Raw genomic sequence first — 23,946 nt, 5'->3', positions numbered from 1 at the left:
AATCTTCACTTGAGGGCTAAAATGGAGATGTTGGACTAAAGACACTTAATTATCATTTGAAAAAACCTGGTTTTCAACTAGCAATTAGCATATGATTAGCCCCCCTTCTACTCACACACTAACACACACAAACATACATTGTCACCCAATTCCCGCATTTCACAATCATTTGAAGTCTTGCTTCTCACCTCCTCCGGCTTCCCTGCCCCCACCACAATTAGCTTCCCGTCCTCTAGGCCCACGAGGATGTGGCTGCACTCTTTGGTGACAGACACACTCCTCACAGGAACCTTCAAGGCCAGGGGCGGGATCGAAGCATCCAGACTGTCAATCAGAGAAGAGTTAGAACGAGGAACTCAACTTTCAGACTTAAAGGTACTCTATATGCTGCACTACAACCAATGTGGAGCGATGATCTCAATGCCTTTACCTGCATAACTCTCGTATGTGGAGTCTGCCCTCCACGGTCCCCAGGATGATGTGTTCGGACACCAGGTGGAGAGCGGTCACCTTCTCCTCCAGGGTGAAGGAGGACAGCAGACAGCAGTTTACTGAGTAAACATGGATGGAGTACTTGCCCTGTAGGAATAAGCAGTATGTTGATACGGGTGAAATCAGGTCGAAAAAAGACTCGTTTGGAGTGTGTGTTTGTCGATACACTGTATCGTACGTATTGAAGTACCTTTCTATGAGAGCCTTCCTCCAGCGAGGTTTGGACCACAATGTGGCCCTCCATGCCCACCCGGAGCTCAGAGATTACGGCAGGAACGCAGCTGTCACCAGGAGGATGCAGCGTCCTCAGAAACTGGCCTCGTCGAACAGAGTGCACGATGACAGTCCCATCCTGACCCAGGGAACAGCAAGGGAGGGTCAGTGAAGGTGCCATGTCAACCGTTCTCTACTTTGTCTATTTTTGTGTGTGTTTTTTGTTTGTTTCCCAATGCAAACCAAAGCCACATGGCCCACAAGTCGCTGGTTTATTGGAGTCTTGGCAGCCCGTCAACTATTTGGCAACAGAGTCTTTAACAGATCAATGTAAAGCCCCTAAAACTACAGCGAGGCATAACACACTTGAATGTTCCAGCTCTCTTCTCTAATTTAACCGGTTTAACCAGTTAGGAACACTTGAAAAAACAAAAGCTCAAAATGAAAGTCAGCTAAGAGTTTGCTCTAGCTTAAATTAGTAACGCCACGGTTTCCGGGTTTGAATGACCGCTGGCTACAGGATGGCAACATCTGCCTCTTCATATCTATAAAGTGTGTGTTTTGGGGTTGTGGCTGGTAGAGATTACATCTCACTTCTAATGAGCAACTTCACAGTTTGCTTGGAGAACATTCAAGAGTTTTCAAGTTTATTTATATATATATATATATTTCCCACCTGCATAACCCGACAAAACTCAAGCAATATGATAGAGAGAAAAAAATACTTCTCATATAATTGTTGATTAAAGAGCAAAAAAGGTTAGTGGAGTTAAAGAATTATAAAATTAGAGAAAATTTGACATTTATTGTTGTATTTATAAAATGAATAATGAAAATAATAATCAGTTGACATGATTACCGATTGAGCAAATTCTGTGTTTTGTTTAGAACTGTTCATAGCATGTGATATTGCTGACCTTTGACCCTGAGACAGCCATGTCCAGTTCAGTACTGATGGCCACACAGGTGACCTCCTGGTCATGTCCACAGAGGATCTGCACTGGCCGGGGAGACAGACCGCTGGAGAAGCCATCCTGAAAGACAAAAAAAACAAGTAAAGCCAAAACTTTGAGCGCAGCCTCTAATCCCACATGTGTACGACGGATTTGAAGATGTGTACCTGCTGTAGAACCTGCCACACTATGCAGGATGTGTCCCTCGAACCAGAGATCAGGTAGATGCCACAGAGATCCAGAGCCAAGCAGGTAACAACGTCTTTGTGGAACACATACACATTCAAATAAATATGTAACATGGAATCAATGAAGATACAGTACATGCAAGTCAAACTTAGGACTCACCAATGTGTCGGCAGATCCTGCCCACCAGCTTGCCCTTCCCCAGCTGGGTGACACGGAGACTGCAGTCCCAGTGCCCTCCACTGAACAGCAGGCGGCCGTCGTTGGACACCACCAGCACCTGAGCGCTGATCTCCACCCCGGGAGAGAACGGGCCGCTCAAGAATCGCTGCGTTCTGCACCACAAAGCGGAGTTGGAAAGATCAAAGTTATAAAAACAAGAAAAGAGAGTGAGCTGTGGCCTAAATGTGGAGGAGATTTATAATCAGCACATTAAACTGTCATGACATCTGCAAATTACAACCTAAGTGAAATCCAGTGTCCAAATGGTTTCTTATCCTGATTCATGCTGCGTTTATGCGATCCACGGTCAAGGTCAGTTTAGAATAACAACCACATTTTAATTAACTAAAACCGTCTTTGAAGCTTCACAGACAAAGAGGGACTGTGCTGCCATCCAGCTGTCATGGAAGTTGTGTGGATCTTTTAAAATGATGAGGTGAGGTAAGCAAGCTATCCTTGCCTCAGTTGAGGATTTCTGAGTAAAAAATAACATCCATCTGAAAAGTGAAATGACTGAGAAAGATGTTGCTGCTTATGACATTTCCGGGAGATTTTTGGTAAAACAATATTTAACAGACTGTCACTTTACATATCGGATGATTGTGTAAATCACAAAAACGTAAATATGTCCTTCACGTCGGCGTATGTTTTCTGAGGGCACTCACTTGGGATTAGTCATGGTGGGGTCCTTCGTGAAGGTGAAGTAGTTGGCGATTTTTTTGTCGTATGCCAGCCAGCTGTGTGTCCCTATCAACCCGTTTGAACTCACAGTCACCTGGAGAGAAAAGTTGCCATGAAACAAAGCCTCAACTATTTAAATACAATGTGTTATTGTTGCAATGATTGTGTTGAGTTTTACATGTGGCCCGTGTGAAAGTGTCTCACTGAAGCGTACCAGTATATCTGAGCCTTGTGTGATGAAGGAGCGGTTCTGGCTCTTTGGTACCACTGTCTGGACCAGAGGAAGGCCTTGACTCACCAGCTGAGACAAACACACAAGTTAACACATACATACACGCCAACACATATGAGTTATTTATTGAGAGGAATAATGAGATTTTGAAAGGACACACCTCCACAAATGGCCGGAGCTTGTCGAGATGCTCAAAGATATTGGGAGGCATAGTGTCCAGGCGGGACAGCCGCTTAGATGCGTTCAGAGCTGACATACGAGGAGGATGAGGCTCCTGATTGAAGATAGGAACGTGGTATGAAGCCTTTTAAACAGCTCTTCACAGCATGTTGTTGATAATCAAGAATTAGTCTGGGAGATGTACCTTGAGGAGCTGACAGGGAGTCTGTCCAAAGTTGCTGATGATGCCTTCCAGGGCCTTGCGCTCGGTCTCATCAGCAATCGCATCCAAATCTACTGCACCTACAGGAGCGGCAAACAAGAAGCAAAGAGGGAGTCTCATGTAAGAACGCAAAAAAAACACAGTTCATGTGTGGAGACGGAAGTGAAATGTGTGACATCAGGAGTGGAAGACAATACTATGAAAACAATCTAGCAGGTTGTAAGAGTCATCACTTCTGCCTTACCCTCATAAGTGCAGTAGTAGAAGACGTTGAGGGCGTTCACTGCCTCCTCGCCCCTCTGCTTGTAACCGAAGATCAGGTCAATCCACTCATGGAGGTGACCGGACACATGCTCACACTCCTAGAGTTTAAGATACAAGTTGTTGAATCGTTGTCCCGATACAGGGTGTTGGAGAACAAGTGAACGATTGCCAAGCATAGTTTGAGGACTCAGTTCAATGTGTGTGCAGACTCACCAGGGCCTTCCTGTGTTGCTTGATGAAGTCTTCTCTTGATGACGCCCAGCGAGGCAGCAGAACATCCGCCACCGGGTCCTGAGATATCTGCAAACGTCCCAGGTCAAAGCCTAAACAAAAAATGCTGCATTAGGTTTCAATAAACAAATCCAACAAATCCAAGCAGATTACGTTTTTTTATCAAGCTGTCGATTTGCCCAAAGATTCAGTCTTCCTCACCGTTTATGTTCTGTAGGAATTCTGGGTAGTAGAAGAACTCCGGGATGAGCTCTTTGACATCCGCTGGACTCTCCATGCGAGCCTGCCAGGCCGCTGCCACCGAGTGGAACTGCCTGTCTGCGCAGTCAAACCTGAACCACGCAGACGAAACACACCAGCATGAGGCCACAGTATACATTTTATGAAATATATATAAACATAATATAGAAATGTACTGAAATATAATGCACGAGCCCGAGTCCCCACCTGCCGCTCTGCAGCTGGATGTGCAGAGTTGTGAACGGCTCCATGCGGATCAGGTAGTGCATGACTCCCGCGGCGTTAGAGTAGTGTGTGCCATAGTGGAATTTGTCAATGGTGCCCGTTGGGTCCTCGAAGCTCTCATATCTAGTGAAAAATAGAAATAAATGATTTCAGTAGAAGACATTTTTACTTGCTTATCTATGAATTGATGCAGCCTCAGTTGGCTATAGATCTGCAATCATTTTACTACAACCAACATCACATTGTCATATTACTGCTTACTTTTCTCTGACATTCTGAGCATGGCGGGAGTTGACCACACCTATGGGTTTGGACAAGTCTCTGAAAACCGCTGGGTCCTCCAGATCCAGAATGGGAGAGGTATAGTCACACAAGATCCACGGGAACTGAAGAGAAACAAAAAAACACAACCGCAACACTCTTTTATCCTTTTCCTAATAAAAGGATAACACATTTGATATGAATACACAAGGTAGTGCACACTGTCACAGGAGCGGGCGTGTACTCACCACAGGGTACTGCGACAGGTCGTTGTAAGTGCGTCCCGAAATGGTGTTCAGTTGCATCAAATACTCGAAATTGGAGATTTCTCTCGACACCCATTTCTGTTCAACACATCAACATCATATCGGTCCCACACGATAAGCAACATTCAGATCATAGGAACTGAATTGAACAACTACCTGTGTAAGTCCAGACGCCTTCAGCAGCTCTTGAGGGGAGCGAGAGCCAAAGTAAAACAGGTTGGGGGGCCGCAGTCCCAGGATCCTGGAGTACACTTTGTTTCGTTCCTGTGAGCGCACACATTAGGAATGAAACAAACATCTATTTCATTCTAATTATACTGCAAAATTAAATTAAATTAGATCTGAGCATCACCTCCTTCTTGAAGTTGAGGAAGTAATGCGACTGGTCGATGAAGAACAGCTCCAGGGCTGATCGCCGCAGGTTGTAGCGCCTCAAATGCACTTCTCTGAGCTGAGACAGAGGTCTCTTGAAATCAAACCCGATTCCTAATGACACAGATATTATTCACTTACGTGAGAACCTTTTGATGAAAAGTACAGAAGTTAGGTGCGATGTTTACGAGGGCGTATCTTCTTACCCTCCTCTGTCTCTTCTTTCTCACTGCTGCCATCGTAGAAGTACAGGTGGTGGGTGGTAACCTCCAGACGACCCAGAACAACCGCCACAATCGTGATGAGCTCACAGTCTTCAGACAGAACCAGTTTTTCTTTCTGGCTCTCGTCTTCTCCCTCCACCCTGACAGCACGGGAAAAGGTTCAACCTTTACACATTCAACCTTTACATATTTTTTCCAGGCCTGTTTGGTGAAGTAATTATTTTCCCTTGTGTGCTTAGTTTGTGGCCCACAGACAAGCTGTCTACGACTCCGGCACAGAAGTTAAGCACATTAGAGTCTCACTTGTTATCCAAATAGACAAGGTCTTCTTCTCCTAACTGATCATCCTCCATGTCGCTGACTTTGGCTTCCTTTGCGACCACCAATGGGAGTGGTTCAGAGTTACGAGGGCTGTCAGCCCCTGAAGACAAAAAAAAAAAAAAAAAACATTCTTTGTGTGTTTGCTGCGATGACAAATAAGCAGAGACGACGCGTTTCTAACCAGTGACATACCCATGTTGTCCCTCAGGGCACTGGCCTCAATGTGAGGATCGTGGTTGTAGTCAGGCACCAGCTTGAGACGCATCTTTGAATAAGTCTCTGCATTGGACAACTTCAATTTCACCTCTGGTTGAACTCTGGCAAAAGAAGGCAAAAAAAAAACTAATAGTGAGAACAGTCTGGACCACTAAGAAATGGACATTATATTGTCAGATAAATGTTTTACTCATACTAAATATATATAAATCTCAGGTCAGAGATATTAAAAAGAAAAGTCGTAGATTGTCATACTTGTTGGCCCATGCTCCTCTCTCACTAGTCAAAAGCCTGCGAAGAGCTCTCCAGTGCTGCCACACCATCCCCTGCTGATTGGAGCTCTGCTTCTGCAAACTAAAGTATCTGTTGTTCTCACTCTTCACTCGCTTCAGGTAGGGATCCATGATCACTTCCTGCTTTCACACAAACACACACAAAGGTGAGCTCCGTAAAGTGAAAGGTTTAACTCTGTATCATTAGCAAGCTGTGACATTAGGGCTGATGCATAAAGCGGGAACGTTTTATAACCTGAAACTTGGACTTGCTGTCGGATCTTTCTTTGTCCCGTTTATAGGCTGTACTCATCAGGTCATCGAAGCACGAATTCCAGAAATTAGACATGATGTCATGGCTCCTCCCAAACGTGTCCAGCTCGTACTGCTCCATGGCGGGCTGAACCTGGAGGGGGGTTTTACAAAGGAGGAAATTAACACACACACACACACACACGTCAAGGACAACTCAACAATATATAATTATGACTATAACTTAAAAAGAAGGACATGGCTACAATTCCCAGAAGCCATGATTCGACATTTGTATTTTTTAACATGAAAATTGGCACAATTCCTAACGGAAGAGTACTGTACTGCATGTTAGACGTACAACTGGATGATTGTTGTTGTGCAAATGAGAGACAGGAGTGGAAATACACTTCCCTATTTCTTTAACAGTTTACCCGTATCTATTTATTGTATTAAAGAAGATATCTTCTACAACATTGTTTAAAGTCACCTTCTGTTTTGTCCTTTCTCCTTCTACTGTACCACTTCATGCTCAAAACATGAAGTGGTATAACACACAAAAACCTATAGAACTACCCTATACATTCAAATAAAATGCGTAAACTGCAAACACATACACACTTAGACATTCATGCTTGAGAAATGAGCCTGGGCCAAGTTTCAAAACTTGCAGCCAAAGTTATGCCACATTGACGAATGTATTGTAGGATCTGTATACAAAAGTAATTTAAACAAAACAGATTTATGAACGTGCACTGTCACACAGAGCAATGAAAAATCCACCTCTGAGCTGAAGGTGAGCGCGTCTGGCATCAGTTTCATGTCAGAGCATAAACTGCTCTCCGCTAAAAATACATTGAGGGTCAACTAGAAAGCACTTTGGGGAGTTTAGGGTTGTTTCTTTTTCCTTTCTAAAGTTGTGATAGCAGTTTTTAAAATGTGGATAAGATTTCTCAGCCACCCACCATGAGGTTACCGGTCAGACCAGGAGGCAAGATTGCGAAAAATGTATACTAATAGTGGTAAATGTATACTAATGTGACAAGGAACGGAGTCAGCAGTATCTCAGAAAGGTTTGTTGATTACACCTTCCTGGTCACACAAAGACTGGAGGAGCTCTCCAGACTGAAACTGAACTTAAATGGCACCTATTTTTAAATGCACAGCCAAGCCACTGACCTGCTGCTGGTAAAACCCTTGCCACTCCAGTGTGTCACAGTACGCCTTCAGGTCCTGGGCGAAGGTGGTGCTGCCGTTAGTGATGGGCAGGTTGGGGAGGAGCTTTTGGAGAGTCACGGGGTCAGCATGCTGGTCGAGGAGCGTGCGCACCACGGGCACAAGCTGGGAGAAAGTCTCTGCGTGTCCACAGTCGGTGCTGTCCATGACACCTCCTAGCCACAAGGGGGCGCCCAGCTGCCCCAGCAGAAAGCACACCTCCTCCCAGCTCAGACACAGCACCGTCTGGAGGAGGCTGTGGAGCTTCACGTAGGCCATCACACACACCTGAACAGGGGACAGAGGCAAAGCACTTGCTCACTACTAAATCAGAGCTTGACCAAAAATCACATTGTGAAAATACCTAACTATCAGTACAAATTCTACTTAAGTAGTTAGATAAATAAATTATAGATCAGAAGTAAAAGTATATTACATCATTTTATTGAATTTAAAATACTGCAGTATTGTGTCGAGGTAGAGCTATTTTCTTAAACGTTGAGTACAATACTTCAAGTAGAAGTATACATTATATATCTGGAATACAAGAGCTATGTTTCTTTTATTTTTAATTTGCGTATTCACTAAACTTAAGTAGCTAGTTTAATTGCCAGGAGATCTGCAGCTGTGGTGTCAGGGTGCAATTAAATTCATTTATTCAAAACCTGGGACTGTGAAAAACAAATGGCTTAAGGGGAGCTGAACAACTTGGAGATGAACACAACCAGCAGAATGCCTGATGGTCAGTTCATTTATGACTGCTCTCTCTATCTCAATCCTACAGAGAGGGCCGCAGCAGTCATAACTCAGAGAGGAGCTGCCCTTTCATACAGCTCACTCCCTAATATGAATAACTGCAATGTCTCTGAAAAGCAACCCATAGAAGGTATGGTATTTCTAAACTGGCTTTATCGGAGTTTCCTTATCAAATTTGATAAATACTGTACCCCCCTTTCCAGAAAAGTTTAAGGTCACATGTGTTTGAGTTCTGAGAGACATGTTCAGTGAGACACAAGTGTGCTTGGTGTACTGGCTCGGTGATGGACAGGTGGAGGGCGCAGCAGACCTGTGAGTGCTGCTGTTTGATATATCCAGTGATGATACGCAGGCCAATCTGGGCCATTTCCTTAAGTTCGGTGTTCCCAGGGCTGCCAGGGGTGCTATGCCAGGCCTTCAACTTGTCCAGCAGGTTCACCACCCCCTCAAAGATCTGCAATACAAAAACAAGCGTCAACAAAGGATTCAACAAAAAGGCTCGACCTGTTTCCACACCTAGCAGCATCTACGACATCCTAACCCGATCAGGACATTAAATTCAGCTTAACCCGCATTTAAAAAGATGATTCAGAGGCGACCTACACCCAGCCACGACTCTCCCTCCAGTTAGACATGAGAGGAACATCTTTTCTGACATCAAACAGAGTAACTGAAAACAACCACACCTAGCTTTACTTATCCAATGTAACCAAGAAAATTCTATCATCACGTCCTGAGAATTTAGTCCGACATTCAAAGATTCATGTTGTATCTTAGCAATAATGATGGCTTCTTTCAAATGGTTTCCTTTCCTAAAGTTAAAACACACCATGGCTTCAAAGACAACACCCGTAATTGCCATCCGCAGGAATCTGCTGCGTTGCTTTTTGGCAGGAGGAGATCGAATGAACTGAACATTTGGAGTTCATCAGTAATATAAATTGTGGAAAGGAGAAGGTTAAAAGCTGGACGCACGGACGAGGAAGTAAGTTCAAGTCAAATGTGATATTTTAGGATGTTTTTGGGCTACAATTTGTAGGTGTTACATCCATGCTACTGGAATATCATCCAATGCTTTGGGTTCTGTTTGGTTTCTTAACAAAGTTCTTATATGGTTGTGAGATATAATATCAGACTTTGCCAGGGATAAATAACTTATTTACTTTATTGTTGACCAACCTTTATCAAGATGGAGAGAGCCCTTCCATAATCATGAAATCACCCGAACAGAATATGTCAGTGGTCTACATGTTTTAGATGGGATCATGCGTGATATACCTTTTCACTCCACAGCGTGTGGTTGTCCGTACCCTCGGCAAACAGGAAGTCATGCAGCAGCCTGAGGAGCCGGACCAAACTGGGACAGAAAGGTAGACACACTCCCTGGGCCTCCCTCAGGTCGGACAGAGACGACTCCAGCATCATCTCCAACAGACTGGCACACAGAGTGGACTATAAATATGTTGCCCCAGTGGAACACAATAATAAATCTGGATAATCAGACAAAAATGTGGCACAGCCGCATGTGGGACTCAATTCGTTTTTCCTTTGCGAGATAAATTAAAATCACAGTCACCGACCTGCGTTTGATGTAATCGGGAGGGAGAACCAGTTGGCAGGAGGAGCCCAGTTTGGTGAGAACAGAAAAGACCTGTCCTCTCTCTCTCCACACCACATCCTCCGTCGCCTCCGCACAGCTGCGGCTCCACAGAACGGAGAAGACAATGTTGGTGAGCAGGTTGCACAGCTCTTCCTCAGGGGTCTGCTGTAAAACAAACAAGACTCAGTCCCACATCCCCAACACAAATCTTTGACATTAAACTCTCATATAATGGTCGTGATTAACAGTATTATCTCAGCTGAAGAAGCAGTCATACCTGTGGGTTGGATGTATTGGAACTTGTGTCTCCAGTTGGAGGGTATGTCCCATAGCTGGTATCATCCAGCACGTTGGACAGACTGGAGCTCTTCCTTGCTCTGGTAGGTGGAAAGGGTTTGCCGTGCTCGAGAGGAGATGGTGTGTTTGTCAGACTACCTGCAGGGGTGTGTGCACCGATCTCTCCCATGCCCCCTAGTTCCAAATCATACGGGTTACCAAAGGGGGATAGGGGATAGTAGTCTCTCCTCTCCTCGTTTGGGCCGGATATGGGGATATCAACCGCGTTGGAAATGGAGGACGAGGGACTCCCTTGGTCCAATGAATCAAAGGACCTAAAATCGTGGGAGCCAGTGAAGGTTTTCAGCGCGCCTTGGCCTCCACTCGGAGGCGACTGGGATAAATCTGAGAATCCCTCAGAGACGTCTCGCCGGCCACCTTCATCCTTCTCCCCATCCTCGATGTCCTGCGAGGTGGGATAGCTCAGGAAGATGTCCGAGTGGGGGTCCTCTATCACCAGAGCCGTATCCCTGCACAGCGGTGGCCGGTAGTTTGGCTCCGAGGAGCTTTGTTTGCTGGAGCCTGCGATGCTGGCAGCGTGGGACTCGTAAAACTCTTTCACATACAGCTTCGTTAAAACATCCTGCCAGCCGTGCTGCTTTGCAAGCTGCTTCACATAATCTTCGTTGGAGTAGATCAGATGAAAGAGCTGGAGAAATATGAGAGGGGAACAGAGAAAGAGTTTGTTTTTATTACCGAGATGATAAGAATGCTTGGGCTGTAACTTCACACTCAGAAGTTGACTACGGTTATTGTAGCAGAAACGTAAAAAGGCAAACAGACTGACCTTGCGGCAGATGTCCAAGCGGACACCCAGCTCAGCTCGATGGGATAGACAGACCACAGCCAGGAGATCTCGGATGTTCGGGGTCTCATCTGTGGGCATGCGGCACATTTCAGATTAGATTTTACTTTATTCATCCTCAGGGGGCAATGTCTCGTTTTTTTGTATTTTAAAGTCCTTTGGACTTTCAGAGAAAGCTAATCTTTTAATCAGCTTTCTGCTATAGAGTATGGGTCCTTCATAAAAGTAAGAACTATGTAACATACAGTAAGTATATAATAACAAGTTAACATTTCTAGTTTGACGTTATGTAGTTTTATTGAGAAACACTTAAGATTTGAGAGAAACTTTTCAGGTGCTTTAAAATGTAGAGAAGTCTCTTTGTCATACATTTCAAGCTGTTTCTGTATTACCTGTAGCAAGGACCTGCTCGTACAGACATCGCACTGTGGTCATGGTGATAGGAATTTCATCAAGGTGACAAATAAGACCAAGATATCCGAAATCCTTCAGTTTGATGCGCTGCTTGTTGCGCTCAGAAACATGCTCGCTTTTGAGGATCTTGTATAAAACCTGCAAAACCGAAAGGGAAGTATTGTACATTTTTCTGTTTTGACAATATATTACATGGGAGTTTGCAGTGAAAGGCAAAAATCTGTCGAGTGATAAGCTGAAGTATTTTAAGAAGAGGCCAAGTCTTCTGCTCTCACCCTGAATACCCTCTCTCTGGCCTCGTCTCCGAAGCTTGGAGTGAGCAGCAAGCAGTACAGCTGCTCCACGCCCCAGTCCAGCAGCACGGCCTGCACCTGCTCACGAAGAGGGCTGCTCCTCAACAGCTCATAGAGCACATCCAGGGCACACATGGCCTGATGCAGAGGAGAAGGCATGAGGACAGAGGAAAGAGGCGGAGGTAAGATAAAATAAAATAAAAAAACAAGAAATATGGATTTAGGGAGGGTTTACATTTTAAGAGGTCAAAAGGGGAGTTTGAAAGTACAGAGATGCCAAAACATGAGAATAAAATAATGTGGAGGATCATTTGGCGATAAAAGTCAAATATGTTGCTAAAAAGGTCAACAGATAAAAAAAATGTAACTCTGGAAAGACATATATGATTTCTACCTGCTTCTTCTCTCCGACAGTCAGAATGTAGGCGAGGACACTGTGAAGGTCGTCTGTTGTGGGAGACTTGAGAAAGTCTTGCAGCAAGCCGAACAGAGAGTTTTGAATCATCTGCTTTTCATCAGACAGACTACTGCCATCTTTCTCCACACTATGAACAAAGATATTAGGAAAGAAAGAAATCCATTATCTTCTTCTGAACAGTGAAAATCATGGTTTTAAATATATAGCAATCAGTATGTAATTATTAACTTTCATCAACTCTTAATATATGTCTGTGTCATATTGTGAATGTCAAAGGTTCACCTGTAGAATGTGCGAATGGTATCCAGAATATACTGGACTCCGTACTTCCTCTTCATGCGCTGCTTGCCTTTGTTTATCACAGACGCCAGATACTGCACATGAGCTTTGAAAGAAAGAAAAACACTTTGTCATCTCTCTCCCATTTTTAGAAATGTCAAACCACGATGCAAAGTTGTACTGAAGACGTAGCAGGTAATTAAAGGTTAGCTTAAAGCACAGATCCTCTTTTAATCCTGTCCACAGCCAGAACTCAACACAGTAATGTATTCTGTCTCTGCTCAGTCATTCATATACATATATATATACAAAGGGACACAAACAGGTTGATAGGCGCAATACTCCACAGCACTAGGGCTGCTTGTGCCTTACCCAGGCAGACCGAAAAATGGCTTTTAGTCCAGATGCGGAAATCAAATAGAAGGTGGTGTTGGAGTTGCTGGAGAAGGGGGATGTTGCCCTCGTTGAAAACCTGCTCCAGCAGCAGTTGACAGGCCATTAAAACGTTCATGTCCATCATACTGACAGGAACCTGCAGGGGAGGAAGCACGGTGGAGGAGGGATTGGGTTTAAGTTTGTTTTCATATATTTTTATTTATCTTTGAACAACATAGAATGGATGTTTTTAACACTTGAGGCAGAATAAGTGTTATAATTACATATATTTTGATAATCGCATATATTCAAAACGAGTGTGTACTACGTGTGTTCCTGTCTTTGCCGCTCTCAAACATGGAAACCTTGTGTGACTATTGGGACATAGTTTCCTGACATATATTTCAAAATATCCTGACAGACTAAAAGCTGCACCAACGTAACACCTGATTGGCTGCTACCATCAGATTCACATTAACACTCTGACAATGTAAACTTCTGAACTCAAACACGTGTCACTCGTTTGGAACAAATCACTGCTGCCATACTGAATTAGGTCTTCTGCCCCTTTACAGGGCTCCGCATCAAACACAGCTACCATTGCCATGAGCAACACCGGGCCTACGATATATAGAGCTTTCCCCTTAATTCACAATATTACTGTTGCTACTATGCAGCAACAAAGCTAACAAGGTGGCTCGTTATGCCTGTGTGAGACCCACAAAGCAGTTTAGAAACTGACATTTATCAGAAAAATATGACACCAAATATTACAACAGTGTCTCACAACTCATTGTGGTTTCCATGTCTGCCATAATGTGTCATTTTTCAATTTGGTTTCAATCTCCATATAATTTTCCTAGATTAAAATTTCAGGCAACATATTTTAGAGCTGATATTCATTGTCATTGTCACGTGTATTTCCACACACAAGCATGTGATATTGTTAATTTAAAAGAGTCAGAGCTTTTTCAACGACACCATACCCACTCATTTCACTGCAATTACACTGCAGTACAACAATGGATAAGGTCAAATATTCCTTTTCAAGTGCTAATCCTTTCTTCTCACAATTAGTTCTCATTTGCTAGAGCGAAACGGTGTATAGAGCGCTTACTTTGCTGAGCATGGCTCCTATTGTGCTCGGTCCGTGGCAGTGCAGCAGGCTCTCTTGATTGACAGGGTGATGACGAATCAGGTTCTTCAACATCAGCAGGAAAGCGGCGATGCTGTGTCTCTCTAGTCTTCCCTCTAAAAGACAAAAATGGGGCAACACAACTTTTAAGATTTCCTGTGTAACCCACAGACATATATAAATATGCATTATGCATGTTACTGAGGTTATCTCAGGATGAGTCATCATGAGGGTATTTGTCTCACTACTGTTTGTTCCATTTATCTCATTTTATTCACATTAGACTTCTGACTGTCTAGCACATCCTGTTTGTCATTGCATCATGCATTGTATGTAAACTCTGACTCGCTGCCATGTAAAACGTCTTCTGACTCTGAACTGGACTGGAAACTATTTTGCATTTAGCACTGCAAAAATAAGCTGGAACAACAACACAGTTATCCATTAAAAATGCAGGAGATGGATAGCATTTTGATATACCAACATTTTAAAGAAACCTGACCTGCAGACTTGTTCAGTGGCAGCAGCATCGCAGCAGGGCTTCTGGGGGCGGTGAGCTCTAGTCCCTGCTGGTCTGAGATCTCCTGACTACCATTGTTAACCTGCTCAGCCTCACATACCTGCTCAAGCAGGGGCAGCAAAACCCCTATACCTCCCACCACGTTTACAACATCCTGCAGGGGAAAAACACAATATGTTTTGAAACCTTCAACAACGGGCACCTGCACAAAAAGGATGCAGCATGACAGCATAAAACGTCAAACACGTCATTTGATTCCACTGATCTGACACTTGTCACATCTAACCTTGATGTCCCAGTTCACCACCCTGTGTCCAGTAAACCTGCCATCATACTGGCGATTGGGCGACAGGTCCAGACATATCTGGCCCTTGAAGGCCTGTAGAAAACATATGCACAAATGTAAACAAGAACATTTTACTGCTGTTATTCACATAATAAAAGCAGTGCACTAAAATGTGCAAGTGTGTCTGTGTTTCAGTGTGTCACCTGTGGAGTGTAGTAGAGCAGAAGCTTGCTGTTGAGATCGGACAACTCTCCCTCTGCTTTGAATAAGGACACGTGATTGGGGCCTGTGATAAGAAGCAGAGAATAATATCAGCCATTATGCAAACTTTACTTGGTTTACAGGAACAAAAAATACTCTGAGGAGGATTCTGTGATTTTGTTTACTGCTGATGTCCTTTACGTTTGATTGTCGGGTGAACTCTGGATAAACTGGGTAATGTGTACCACAAACAACATTTGCATTGTAGCAGAGCGTGACTTACCTGCAGCATGCAGAGCTTTTGTCTGTGCCTGCTGCAGAGCCTCGTGGCAGATGAAGGCGGTGCCCAGGAGCCCATCCAGAGACGTGGGTGTTCCCCACTCTGTGTCTTGCCGTCCTGCTGGGATGGTCTGCACTGGGGCATCTCCCATAGGTCCCCTGCGGCCACCGGCAAAGGTGGCGGGGAAGGACTGAGAACGGATGAGCGAAGGGCCAGAGGCGGGGAAGGGAAACTCATGCGATGGGTTGGACGAGGATATGGGCAGGTTGGGGGAGGTGGTGGTGGTAGTAGTCCGGTGGCCTGCAGATCCAATGCAGCAGGAGGTAAAAGGCTGCAGGAGTCAGGTTCAGGCGAGGGAGTGAAAGAGGAAGTTATAGATGAATAGAGGGGAACTATTTATGAGTAATACGTACATGGCCAGGACACATTAGATACTAGTTTCAGTTACCTCACTGAAAGACGGAAAACGAAGCTGAGCAGTTTTACGCTGCTTTCCATCGATGTAGATGGTGACCATGTTCTGACCAAATGGACGACGGCCTGGGATGTGGACGATAGCCACCGAATGCTGCGATGAGAAAAACATGAAAGATAACACACATTTCTACTGGTGAAAACACACTGCTGATTTGGTACTATATGTTTGATGCTTACAAAAGGTGTATTGAGGAACTCGAGCAGACTCAGCGGAAAGCTTTAATGTAACCTATATTGGTAGAACTCTAGCTACGTATCTCTTCAAGAGGTGCACTCTTCAATTACTTGTAGTAATTATGCTCCAAGGTTACAGGCCCAGACAGGGCCCCTTAGTAAATTGATGTGTGATTTTATCCTTGAACAAATCTATTTTCTTTGGGACAGGCTATGTTGGGCACATTTAAGCTGTAGCTACAATGTGTGTCCACACTTACCCAGCATGAGTCAGCTAGTGGGTGCTCCGGCAGCGCAACAGCCATGTAGTCTTTCTTTGTGCAAACAGCCACGACCAGCACTCCCTCCATGGTGAAGAAGGCCTCCAACCCAGTTCCACTTGCTGTGAAGAAACTTCACACAAATAAACACGTCCCGTCACAACGCAGTCATAAACATGAACATAAAAGCTTACAACTTCCCTTCTTACAAGTGTACCTGTATAGCTGTTTCCTACGTGGTCCCTTTCCCATGTCATGCTGAGCCCCTGTACTAGAGGTGGCAGAGGTTTTACGATTGTTGGAGAACTCCATGTTGAGGCAGACCCAGGCGTGAAAGGCAAAACCGCTGCCTGGCCAGCGTTGGACCGTGGGCACCATAATACCAGCCATGGGGGGCGTAAGATCAAAGTACTGCAAGGCACTATCCTGGCCTTCTCTTGCCGCCATGGCCGAGAGCACCTGAATAATGCGAGGGCAGTAGGGGTGCATCTTCCCCACCACTGCGCCATTGTCCTGATCCACCCTGAGCAGTCTGAACAGGCTCTTCAGCTCCTCTGGTCTTAGACACAGGGAGCCTAGGTCCTGCAGGAGGCCCAGCAGGGTGTCTGCACACTGCCTGTCAAGATTCTGTGGCTGTGAGAGCACCTGCAGCAAAGCCCCCACCATGTCTGCCTCCACTGCCACGGTGCGACAGGATAAGGAGCCACCACAGACCGTAGCCAGCCATTGGGCCACCAGCAGCTGAAGGTCCCTCTGACCCGACAGGTCAGGCAGCCACTGCAGGAGCAGCAGCAAAGGCTGCTCGTTACTAATGCCCAGGTGATGGGCGTGGGCATGCTCGCCTTCCACTGCCTGGAGACACAGAGGAATAAAAACAGTGTCAACATAAAATAGGGATAAAACGTGGTCAATAATTGGAATAATGTCCTAAATACATGTTAATTGACTTCTACTGTCTCTGCCCTTAGTGGGGATTACAAGGGAATGAGTCGTTCACCATGTTCATCAGCTCCTGCAGAAGCCTTTTGGTGGGTTGACCTTGACTCTTTAGCACATCAAACAGCTGGGAGTAGCCAATCCTCTCCTTGAAAACCTCCTGAAGGGGGAAGGAGACAGAAATAGGCTGAAGAGAGCTGCTCCACAGGGGATAACTAGTCGGCACACTGCCATACATTGAAAGAATTATAATGAAAGTTCCTAAATGAACGAAAAACAGCTTCGCTTATCAAGCTCTAATTTGTACTAGCATTGTAGGCATCATAGTATGATATGCTTTATAATACATGTACAGAAGAATGAAGAATATATGATTTGACCATAGTGGAAACAAAGGGCCTTACCTTAGCAGAGGGTGAGTTACTCATTATAGCTGTGAGGACTCCTAAGGCATGAACTGTAATACTGTCTGATCCTTTCACCAAAACCTACATTAAAAAGAATTAGCGCGTTAAAATAAGGTTGACAGCAAAAGCCAAATTAAGTTGAACATTGTAACTGCACATGACAAAAAATAAAAACAAATCAATTCTAAATTAACCTTTCACCATGGAAAGGAATGTTTATTCCACAGCGCAATTATTGGAGCACCCACCCAGTATTATGCTGGATCAGACACTAAACAATCGCCTCCTTCTTAATTACTGATAAATCCCAGCATGCAAAAACCAAAGCCAACCACCAAGAAAAAAAGCAATCCCCAACCATTGCGGAAAATTAGGCAACATCAAACTCCAGGACACGAGCCAGGTCTTTCACACAAGCACGAGCAGCAGAGCAGTCAAGATACGAGGAAAAGAAGGAGAGACATGCATTTCAAAAACAACCATTTCATGCACTTTCAAATACAAAAACATGCTCTTCTTGCTTCTTGTTGTCAACAGGGAATTCAGCCTCTAATTACGAATTTAATATAAGTCCACACAAGCAAATATTAATCCTTCGTTGATAATTTCAATCTTTACTTTTTAACGGGCACAAAACTAGCACTAGCTTGTACTTTCTTTTATTTCAAGTCACGCAAAATAACAGAAAATCACAAACAACACATGAAGTAAGTGAATACTTCACATGGACAGGTGTGACAGTTAAAGAAGGTCATTCCAGACAACAATTATTACAAAGAGACAAACTATGTACAAATGAGTGTAAGTCATTTGTCAGACTTCCTGCCCAAAGCTTCCTGTTTAAGTAGCTCAGAGCAGCTAACGGGTAGACAGAAGGCTGAGTTTCCTGCTGACAGACCAATATCAACACCAAGTGGGGAAAGTACCTGGTCCACTTCAACCTCTGAGAGTAAACATGTTGTAAGGTCAGACACAACCTCACACTCCGGGCTACGCAAGTTGCTCTGAAAGAGCTGCAGGACACAGACACACACACACACACACAGGCACACACATACACATACAACACAAAAAGACAGACAATTGGACAAAAAAGATCAGGTTTGAATCTCGCATGTCTCTAGCCGCAGCAGGACACATCTCTTGTAACCCTGTGGGAAAACATAAGCTGGATGCTGATACATTATTTGTAAAATTTTACATGGAACAGCAGATGTGGCATCCTGGCAAATGAAAGGGGAAATAGAAATGACATGAATAAAAACAGGTGACAGAACAGACAGACTCATTTTAGATGGACAGGGATCTGACCTTGCTGTTCTGAACAAGCCTGAGAATGTGTTCAAAGCAGTTGTTGTTGAGGAACACCGCCTGCAGGACTGGCCTGTCAGAGCACTGCAGGATCTCAGGAATAGCAGCTGAAATTGACAACAAGGAGGACAATTGCTAAATTGGCCTTCATAGATTGAGAGAGAGAAATAAAAACGAATGCCATACGCTAAAATAGATTTGAGAGCGGGTGGACATGATCTTACTTAGCATTTGTCTCTGGAGGGAGAGCAGGCTGTCTTCCCAGCTCTGCCTCTCTAGCTGCTCACTGATGAGTGGACGGTTCCAGTTGAGAAGCTGGAAGTAGCTCTCCAGGATCGTCTTGATCTCCACCTGCCGCTCCGCAGGACTGCTGGAATGCAGGAGGTGGATCATTGCGGTCAGGCACTGCAGTGTCAGCCGTGGGAGTCCTGTGCTCTTGGGTTCAGTGGAGGTCCGGTTGCACCAAGCTCGCAGAACAGAGAACAGGTCATCAGCAGAGTGAGGGGTGATGGAGAGAAGGCCATTCTTCTGGAAAATAAATGGATAAAGTCACCTCCCTGTCATCAGTTATAATCTGCACGTGTAGTGTGTTCACGATAATCAATGTTGAAGAGGAAAGCAGACCTTTCCTCCACTGATGACAGCACCCTGGAGATGAACGAATCGGAGTGTCAGGAGCTCTGGGATCTGCTCGCCTTCCTGGAGACTTTCTGTGAACATGTATTCAAGCCAAGGAACAACGTCATGCAAATCCGGCTTTCAAATAACCACAATACAGAAAACAGTAACCCGGTGCTATCAAAATATAATTTAGGTTTGTAAAATTCAGAAAAATCAGAAGAAATGTAAGATGGTCATCATATAATGGTTGAGCAAAAGCTTCCCTGAGAATAACACCTCTGTCCTTCAGAGTTAGGTGAAAAAAAGAATTGCTAATTTGTTAAGTTATGTATTACACAATTATCACAATTATCATTTCTAATTAAAGCATGCTTTTAATGTTGGATCCTTCTAAAATGTGGACATACTGAAACTTTGCCCAAGCTGTGATTTCCCACATGTCTAATAGATTAGTGCACGCTGATCAAATAGGCGTTTATAATTAGAAATGCTTGGACTCTGGTGACTGAAACCTGATAATTAGATGCTAAAATATTTAGGTTTTTAGCCAAAACCCAACACTCTGACTGACTGGACTGACCAGTTATTTTTCAAGCAACATGGCAAATATTGATGAATTGATTTTGGTGTTATGTGAGGTCTGACAGAGATCACGGTGAAAGAGCAGACGAAAGGGAACGTCTCACCATGGAAGAGAGCAGGCAACTCCTCTGGCAAGACCAGCGGGGAAAACTTATACTTGTTCCTCTCCAGCAGGCTCACCGCCTCCCTGCAACAGAAAAAGCCTTGAGTCACCGCACTGACTTCCATCACGCCTAGTCGGTCAAAGACTGCCAAAAATACTGCCAGCACTAACAAGGTTAGACACAAGGTAAGTTACTCATCACACAACGGTTGGGGCCAGTTGGTAAGTGCACACAATAGTGTAAGGGTATTGTGACTTAAATTCCAACTCCCACACATTCACACAGTGAATCTCCAGGGTGAAGCAACACACACTCACCCTGCCAGGCGTCTCCTCCACGTCTGATAAGGGTCAAACAGGCTTTCACACAGCACAAGTCCATACTGCACAACCATCTGCAGAGAGGACTGCTCCCCTTGCCCCTTCTTAAGCTGAACAAAATAAAAACCCACATTCATGTGTAACTCATCACCAGCACAGATACACCTGTCTTTGACATTCTTCAAGCAACAAATACAACAAATTCCAGTACATTGAATAGGACGACTACACACCCACTTCTCTTTTCAGTGTAAACTAGTTCTGTAACTTTTGTGTGAGGATGTTACTGTAAACAGTCAACATTCTGTTCAGGTTCACTGTGTCTCCACTGTGTGACACATTCTGCTCAGTTTGGCTTCACGGGCACTAAATAATCTTAATATACTGAGCATGCAGTGGAGCCCTGATATAAATCACTGAAATCTGTGTCCTGGTTGAGCTCCAGTTCATAAGGGCCTTACCTGATCCAAACAGAAATTCAAAAGCTTGATGGTTTCAAAAACAAAATCAGGGATCTTCTCTGGGTCGATGTTCTCCATATTCCTAGAAGTAGAGAGAAACGTGTGAAATTGAGTGTTAAGAAAATCAGCCTGATGCTAACACAATATAATCATTTTAGGTACAAAAAGAGACAAATACAACTTCCTGTGTGGGAGTTGCAGCCTGTTTGCACAACCTGCATTGCAGTTTAATTATCTTAATTCCAACAGCAGTTCATCTAATTCCCTTTTCCACCATTGTCTATTTTGTTAATGAGTAATGATAACATTTTAAATAAAGGAAATTGATACCTAATGTGATACATTATTTCAACTGTTTACAAAACGGTAGTCCCTTTGGTCTCTAGTAACTGCCTGAATATATTTTTACTCTAAATAGTACTACGACGAGGCATACACACAGCAGGCTGGGCCCTTACCTGCAGATAATGATGAAGAATTTGATGAGGAGCAGGGGGTGAGGGCTGGTGCTGTTGGGCGCAGCAGCGTCGGAGAGGTGCTCTGCACTCTCCCGTAGCTGGCTGCCGAGGAACACCAGGACCTCCCTGGGGAGCAGGGGCACCTCGGAGCTGCACTCCTCCGGCCTGGAAGATGGGAGAGGAAGATGTAATCGGCGTTTACACATAACATAAACATGTCAAAATGGTATCGCCGCAGAAGGTCAGAGTTCATCTTTTTTGGGGGTATAACAACTGGTGGGAGCTTCTGGCAATGTATTTTGTTCCTACTACTCACCTCCGAGACTCCAGTGAATGCACATCAATGAGCCTCTCAAAGGACGCCACGAACGCCTCCAACCACTGCTGCAGGTAGCCCACGTCTTTCTGCAGGAAGGAGCAGAGAAAGCATGAGTGAAGAAAGAAGCCTCTACGCCTCCAGGCACATTATATGCCATATGCAGAGTTTGTAAATAATAGTTTATGTGAAGCATGTGGATGGTTACACAAAAGATATCAATGTAAAATGTGTTTTTCTTGCGCTCAGTTGTTGTGCTAAAAAAGTTGAACGGTTAGTTGAGACACACTGTGGCTGGAAACATGGCTCCGACTAAACCGTATGACCTGTTTTTGTAACAGGATGTTGCGAAGAGATGTAATTCACAGAGAAGAACACATGCTGTCCTTTTTCGAAACAGTGAGGTAAAACATAAATAAATCAATATCTCCATTCCAGTCATAAATTCCAAACATTCAGTAAACTCACTATACAGCAGTTAACATACAATAAAAAATTATCCCTGATACACATGTCATTGTCATAAACATTCCTGCATTGCTGCATTTCTAGTGTAATAAAAGATGGGTTCAATAATGTGAGTATGTTGACATACAATCAGTCGTTATCACATTGTTAATCAGCATATCCGGCCACTCTTCCCTCCTGACATCACTCTCACCGTCACATAGACCAAGTAACACAAATGTCACACGGGTCAACTTTAAACTGAATTATTTTGTTTTTTACTTTTGATATAAAGCCACATTAAAAAGGTCCTGGCTGCTGGTGCTACTCGTGGGAACCCAGTGTTTCAAAATTCAAATGACCAAAACCCAAGACATCTCAAAATGTTCCTTGAAGTACTGTGTGATAACACCACCGAAACATGTTGATAGCTGAGTGTGCACAAAGCCACAGTTGCAAATATTTGAGACAGAATTTGTAGAGCAGGCATCAGGAGGGTTTCAGACTGACTGACTCATTGTACACAAATAACAAAAAGCACAACAATAAATCAGATACTTCCCCTAAGCCATCAGGCAAATCGGTAAACAAATGTGTAGTGTGCTGCAGTTGATATGGGTTACTTTAAAAGCGGCTGCAGTATAGTGCTCCTACTGTAACTGTAACCATTGCATTTTTAATATGTAGCTAATAATCACAGTTCCTCTAGAGAAATGGAAATGTAATGCAGTTGACCCTGAGCTAGTTTCTAAAGCTGCATTAAAGTCCAATGTACATTACCAACTGGCATTGAGTTATGAGCCAGTCCATATCTCATTCTATGTGGCTGAGCAGGGTGCCAGGTTCTTGTGAACCCAGTCTCAGGTGAGCCTTCAGTATCGTCTCCAGTTATCAGCTCAGAAGCTGCACACCGCTCTTAAACCAACACGAGCGACTCGCCCCTTTCTGGTCCTTCAAATGTCAACCGAGCAACCAGGAAATGACAGTTCACTTTAACCGTAGCATATTTCCTTTATACTCCTCACCAACCCTTTCCTCTTTTGTATTTACTATAGATGTGTGTAGATAGGAGGGGGAGGGGGATCTAAACTTCACACAGCAACAGCAAAGCACTGAAACTGCATTTGCGCTTCCTAAATTTGACACAGCAAAAAATGGACTCTCAGTTGGATTAGTTGTCACCGACAGAAGCAGTGAATGTCATAAATTACTGAGTACTGTATTTCCAGTTGGACAACAACTCAGTCCAATTACCTTTACCACGTCATCAAATGCTTTGTATGCCAAATCTGATGAGCCAGCTATTGGAAAAAAGAAAATTGAAACAAATGACGTAAATCATACACATACTAAATCAGATCTCTGCATGTTCTCTGTGGAAACAGGAAACCCAGCTTAACAACCTATTGTTTTGAGCCACCAACATCTGGACATTCAGGTACTAGGAGAGGCAAACACATATTGTCAACACCCATTCAGCTTTGTTTTACTTTCCAATACAAGATTCAGTGACTGAATGACTAAATCCTCCCTAACATTACTCACGATGCAATAACAGGTTTTTTAATGACTCTTAATTATCCAGTGCAGTTTATGATATGTCCTCAATTATTATTCTACTGGAAATCACAATGTACAAAAAAACACAACAATA

The 23,946-nt window shown here is 44.0% G+C and overlaps 1 protein-coding gene across 3 annotated transcripts in view; it reads right to left on the bottom strand.

Moving 5' to 3' along the window:
* Positions 1-23,946, bottom strand: part of nbeal2 (neurobeachin-like 2) — a 30,558-nt gene that overhangs the window by 1,265 nt on the left and 5,347 nt on the right. Inside the window, exons 2-54 of one of the 3 annotated variants that reach the window (XM_056444170.1) lie at positions 21,846-21,934; positions 21,530-21,694; positions 21,072-21,153; positions 20,608-20,720; positions 20,291-20,373; positions 19,608-19,693; positions 19,208-19,511; positions 18,984-19,090; positions 18,599-18,685; positions 17,670-17,753; positions 17,327-17,425; positions 16,547-17,181; positions 16,330-16,462; positions 15,867-15,986; positions 15,422-15,749; positions 15,141-15,223; positions 14,938-15,030; positions 14,634-14,805; positions 14,114-14,247; positions 12,994-13,153; positions 12,625-12,727; positions 12,319-12,469; positions 11,907-12,062; positions 11,610-11,769; positions 11,200-11,288; positions 10,354-11,061; positions 10,057-10,238; positions 9,755-9,911; positions 8,787-8,930; positions 7,685-8,008; positions 6,510-6,659; positions 6,237-6,394; positions 5,958-6,082; positions 5,748-5,865; positions 5,427-5,584; positions 5,201-5,334; positions 5,005-5,112; positions 4,831-4,926; positions 4,583-4,707; positions 4,304-4,444; positions 4,058-4,188; positions 3,839-3,948; positions 3,606-3,723; positions 3,344-3,441; positions 3,140-3,253; positions 2,962-3,048; positions 2,732-2,841; positions 2,007-2,179; positions 1,826-1,920; positions 1,623-1,739; positions 683-844; positions 431-579; positions 189-324 (exon numbers count right to left, since the gene is read on the bottom strand). In XM_056444170.1, the coding sequence (XP_056300145.1) occupies positions 189-324; positions 431-579; positions 683-844; positions 1,623-1,739; positions 1,826-1,920; positions 2,007-2,179; positions 2,732-2,841; positions 2,962-3,048; positions 3,140-3,253; positions 3,344-3,441; positions 3,606-3,723; positions 3,839-3,948; positions 4,058-4,188; positions 4,304-4,444; positions 4,583-4,707; positions 4,831-4,926; positions 5,005-5,112; positions 5,201-5,334; positions 5,427-5,584; positions 5,748-5,865; positions 5,958-6,082; positions 6,237-6,394; positions 6,510-6,659; positions 7,685-8,008; positions 8,787-8,930; positions 9,755-9,911; positions 10,057-10,238; positions 10,354-11,061; positions 11,200-11,288; positions 11,610-11,769; positions 11,907-12,062; positions 12,319-12,469; positions 12,625-12,727; positions 12,994-13,153; positions 14,114-14,247; positions 14,634-14,805; positions 14,938-15,030; positions 15,141-15,223; positions 15,422-15,749; positions 15,867-15,986; positions 16,330-16,462; positions 16,547-17,181; positions 17,327-17,425; positions 17,670-17,753; positions 18,599-18,685; positions 18,984-19,090; positions 19,208-19,511; positions 19,608-19,693; positions 20,291-20,373; positions 20,608-20,720; positions 21,072-21,153; positions 21,530-21,694; positions 21,846-21,934 (8,244 nt within the window). Of the gene's footprint in view, positions 1-188; positions 325-430; positions 580-682; positions 845-1,622; positions 1,740-1,825; positions 1,921-2,006; positions 2,180-2,731; positions 2,842-2,961; positions 3,049-3,139; positions 3,254-3,343; positions 3,442-3,605; positions 3,724-3,838; positions 3,949-4,057; positions 4,189-4,303; positions 4,445-4,582; positions 4,708-4,830; positions 4,927-5,004; positions 5,113-5,200; positions 5,335-5,426; positions 5,585-5,747; positions 5,866-5,957; positions 6,083-6,236; positions 6,395-6,509; positions 6,660-7,684; positions 8,009-8,786; positions 8,931-9,754; positions 9,912-10,056; positions 10,242-10,353; positions 11,062-11,199; positions 11,289-11,609; positions 11,770-11,906; positions 12,063-12,318; positions 12,470-12,624; positions 12,728-12,993; positions 13,154-14,113; positions 14,248-14,633; positions 14,806-14,937; positions 15,031-15,140; positions 15,224-15,421; positions 15,750-15,866; positions 15,987-16,329; positions 16,463-16,546; positions 17,182-17,326; positions 17,426-17,669; positions 17,754-18,598; positions 18,686-18,983; positions 19,091-19,207; positions 19,512-19,607; positions 19,694-20,290; positions 20,374-20,607; positions 20,721-21,071; positions 21,154-21,529; positions 21,695-21,845; positions 21,935-23,946 lie in introns of all 3 variants that reach the window. The other 2 variants (XM_056444169.1, XM_056444171.1) reach the window with 2 other exon arrangements.

This window comes from Pseudoliparis swirei, chromosome 22 (genome assembly GCF_029220125.1).
Source record: "Pseudoliparis swirei isolate HS2019 ecotype Mariana Trench chromosome 22, NWPU_hadal_v1, whole genome shotgun sequence".
In the NCBI taxonomy this organism is placed as follows: Eukaryota; Metazoa; Chordata; class Actinopteri; order Perciformes; family Liparidae; genus Pseudoliparis; species Pseudoliparis swirei.
Note: the sequence above shows the minus strand (reverse complement) of the source record. Positions and strands in the feature narration are given on the sequence as shown.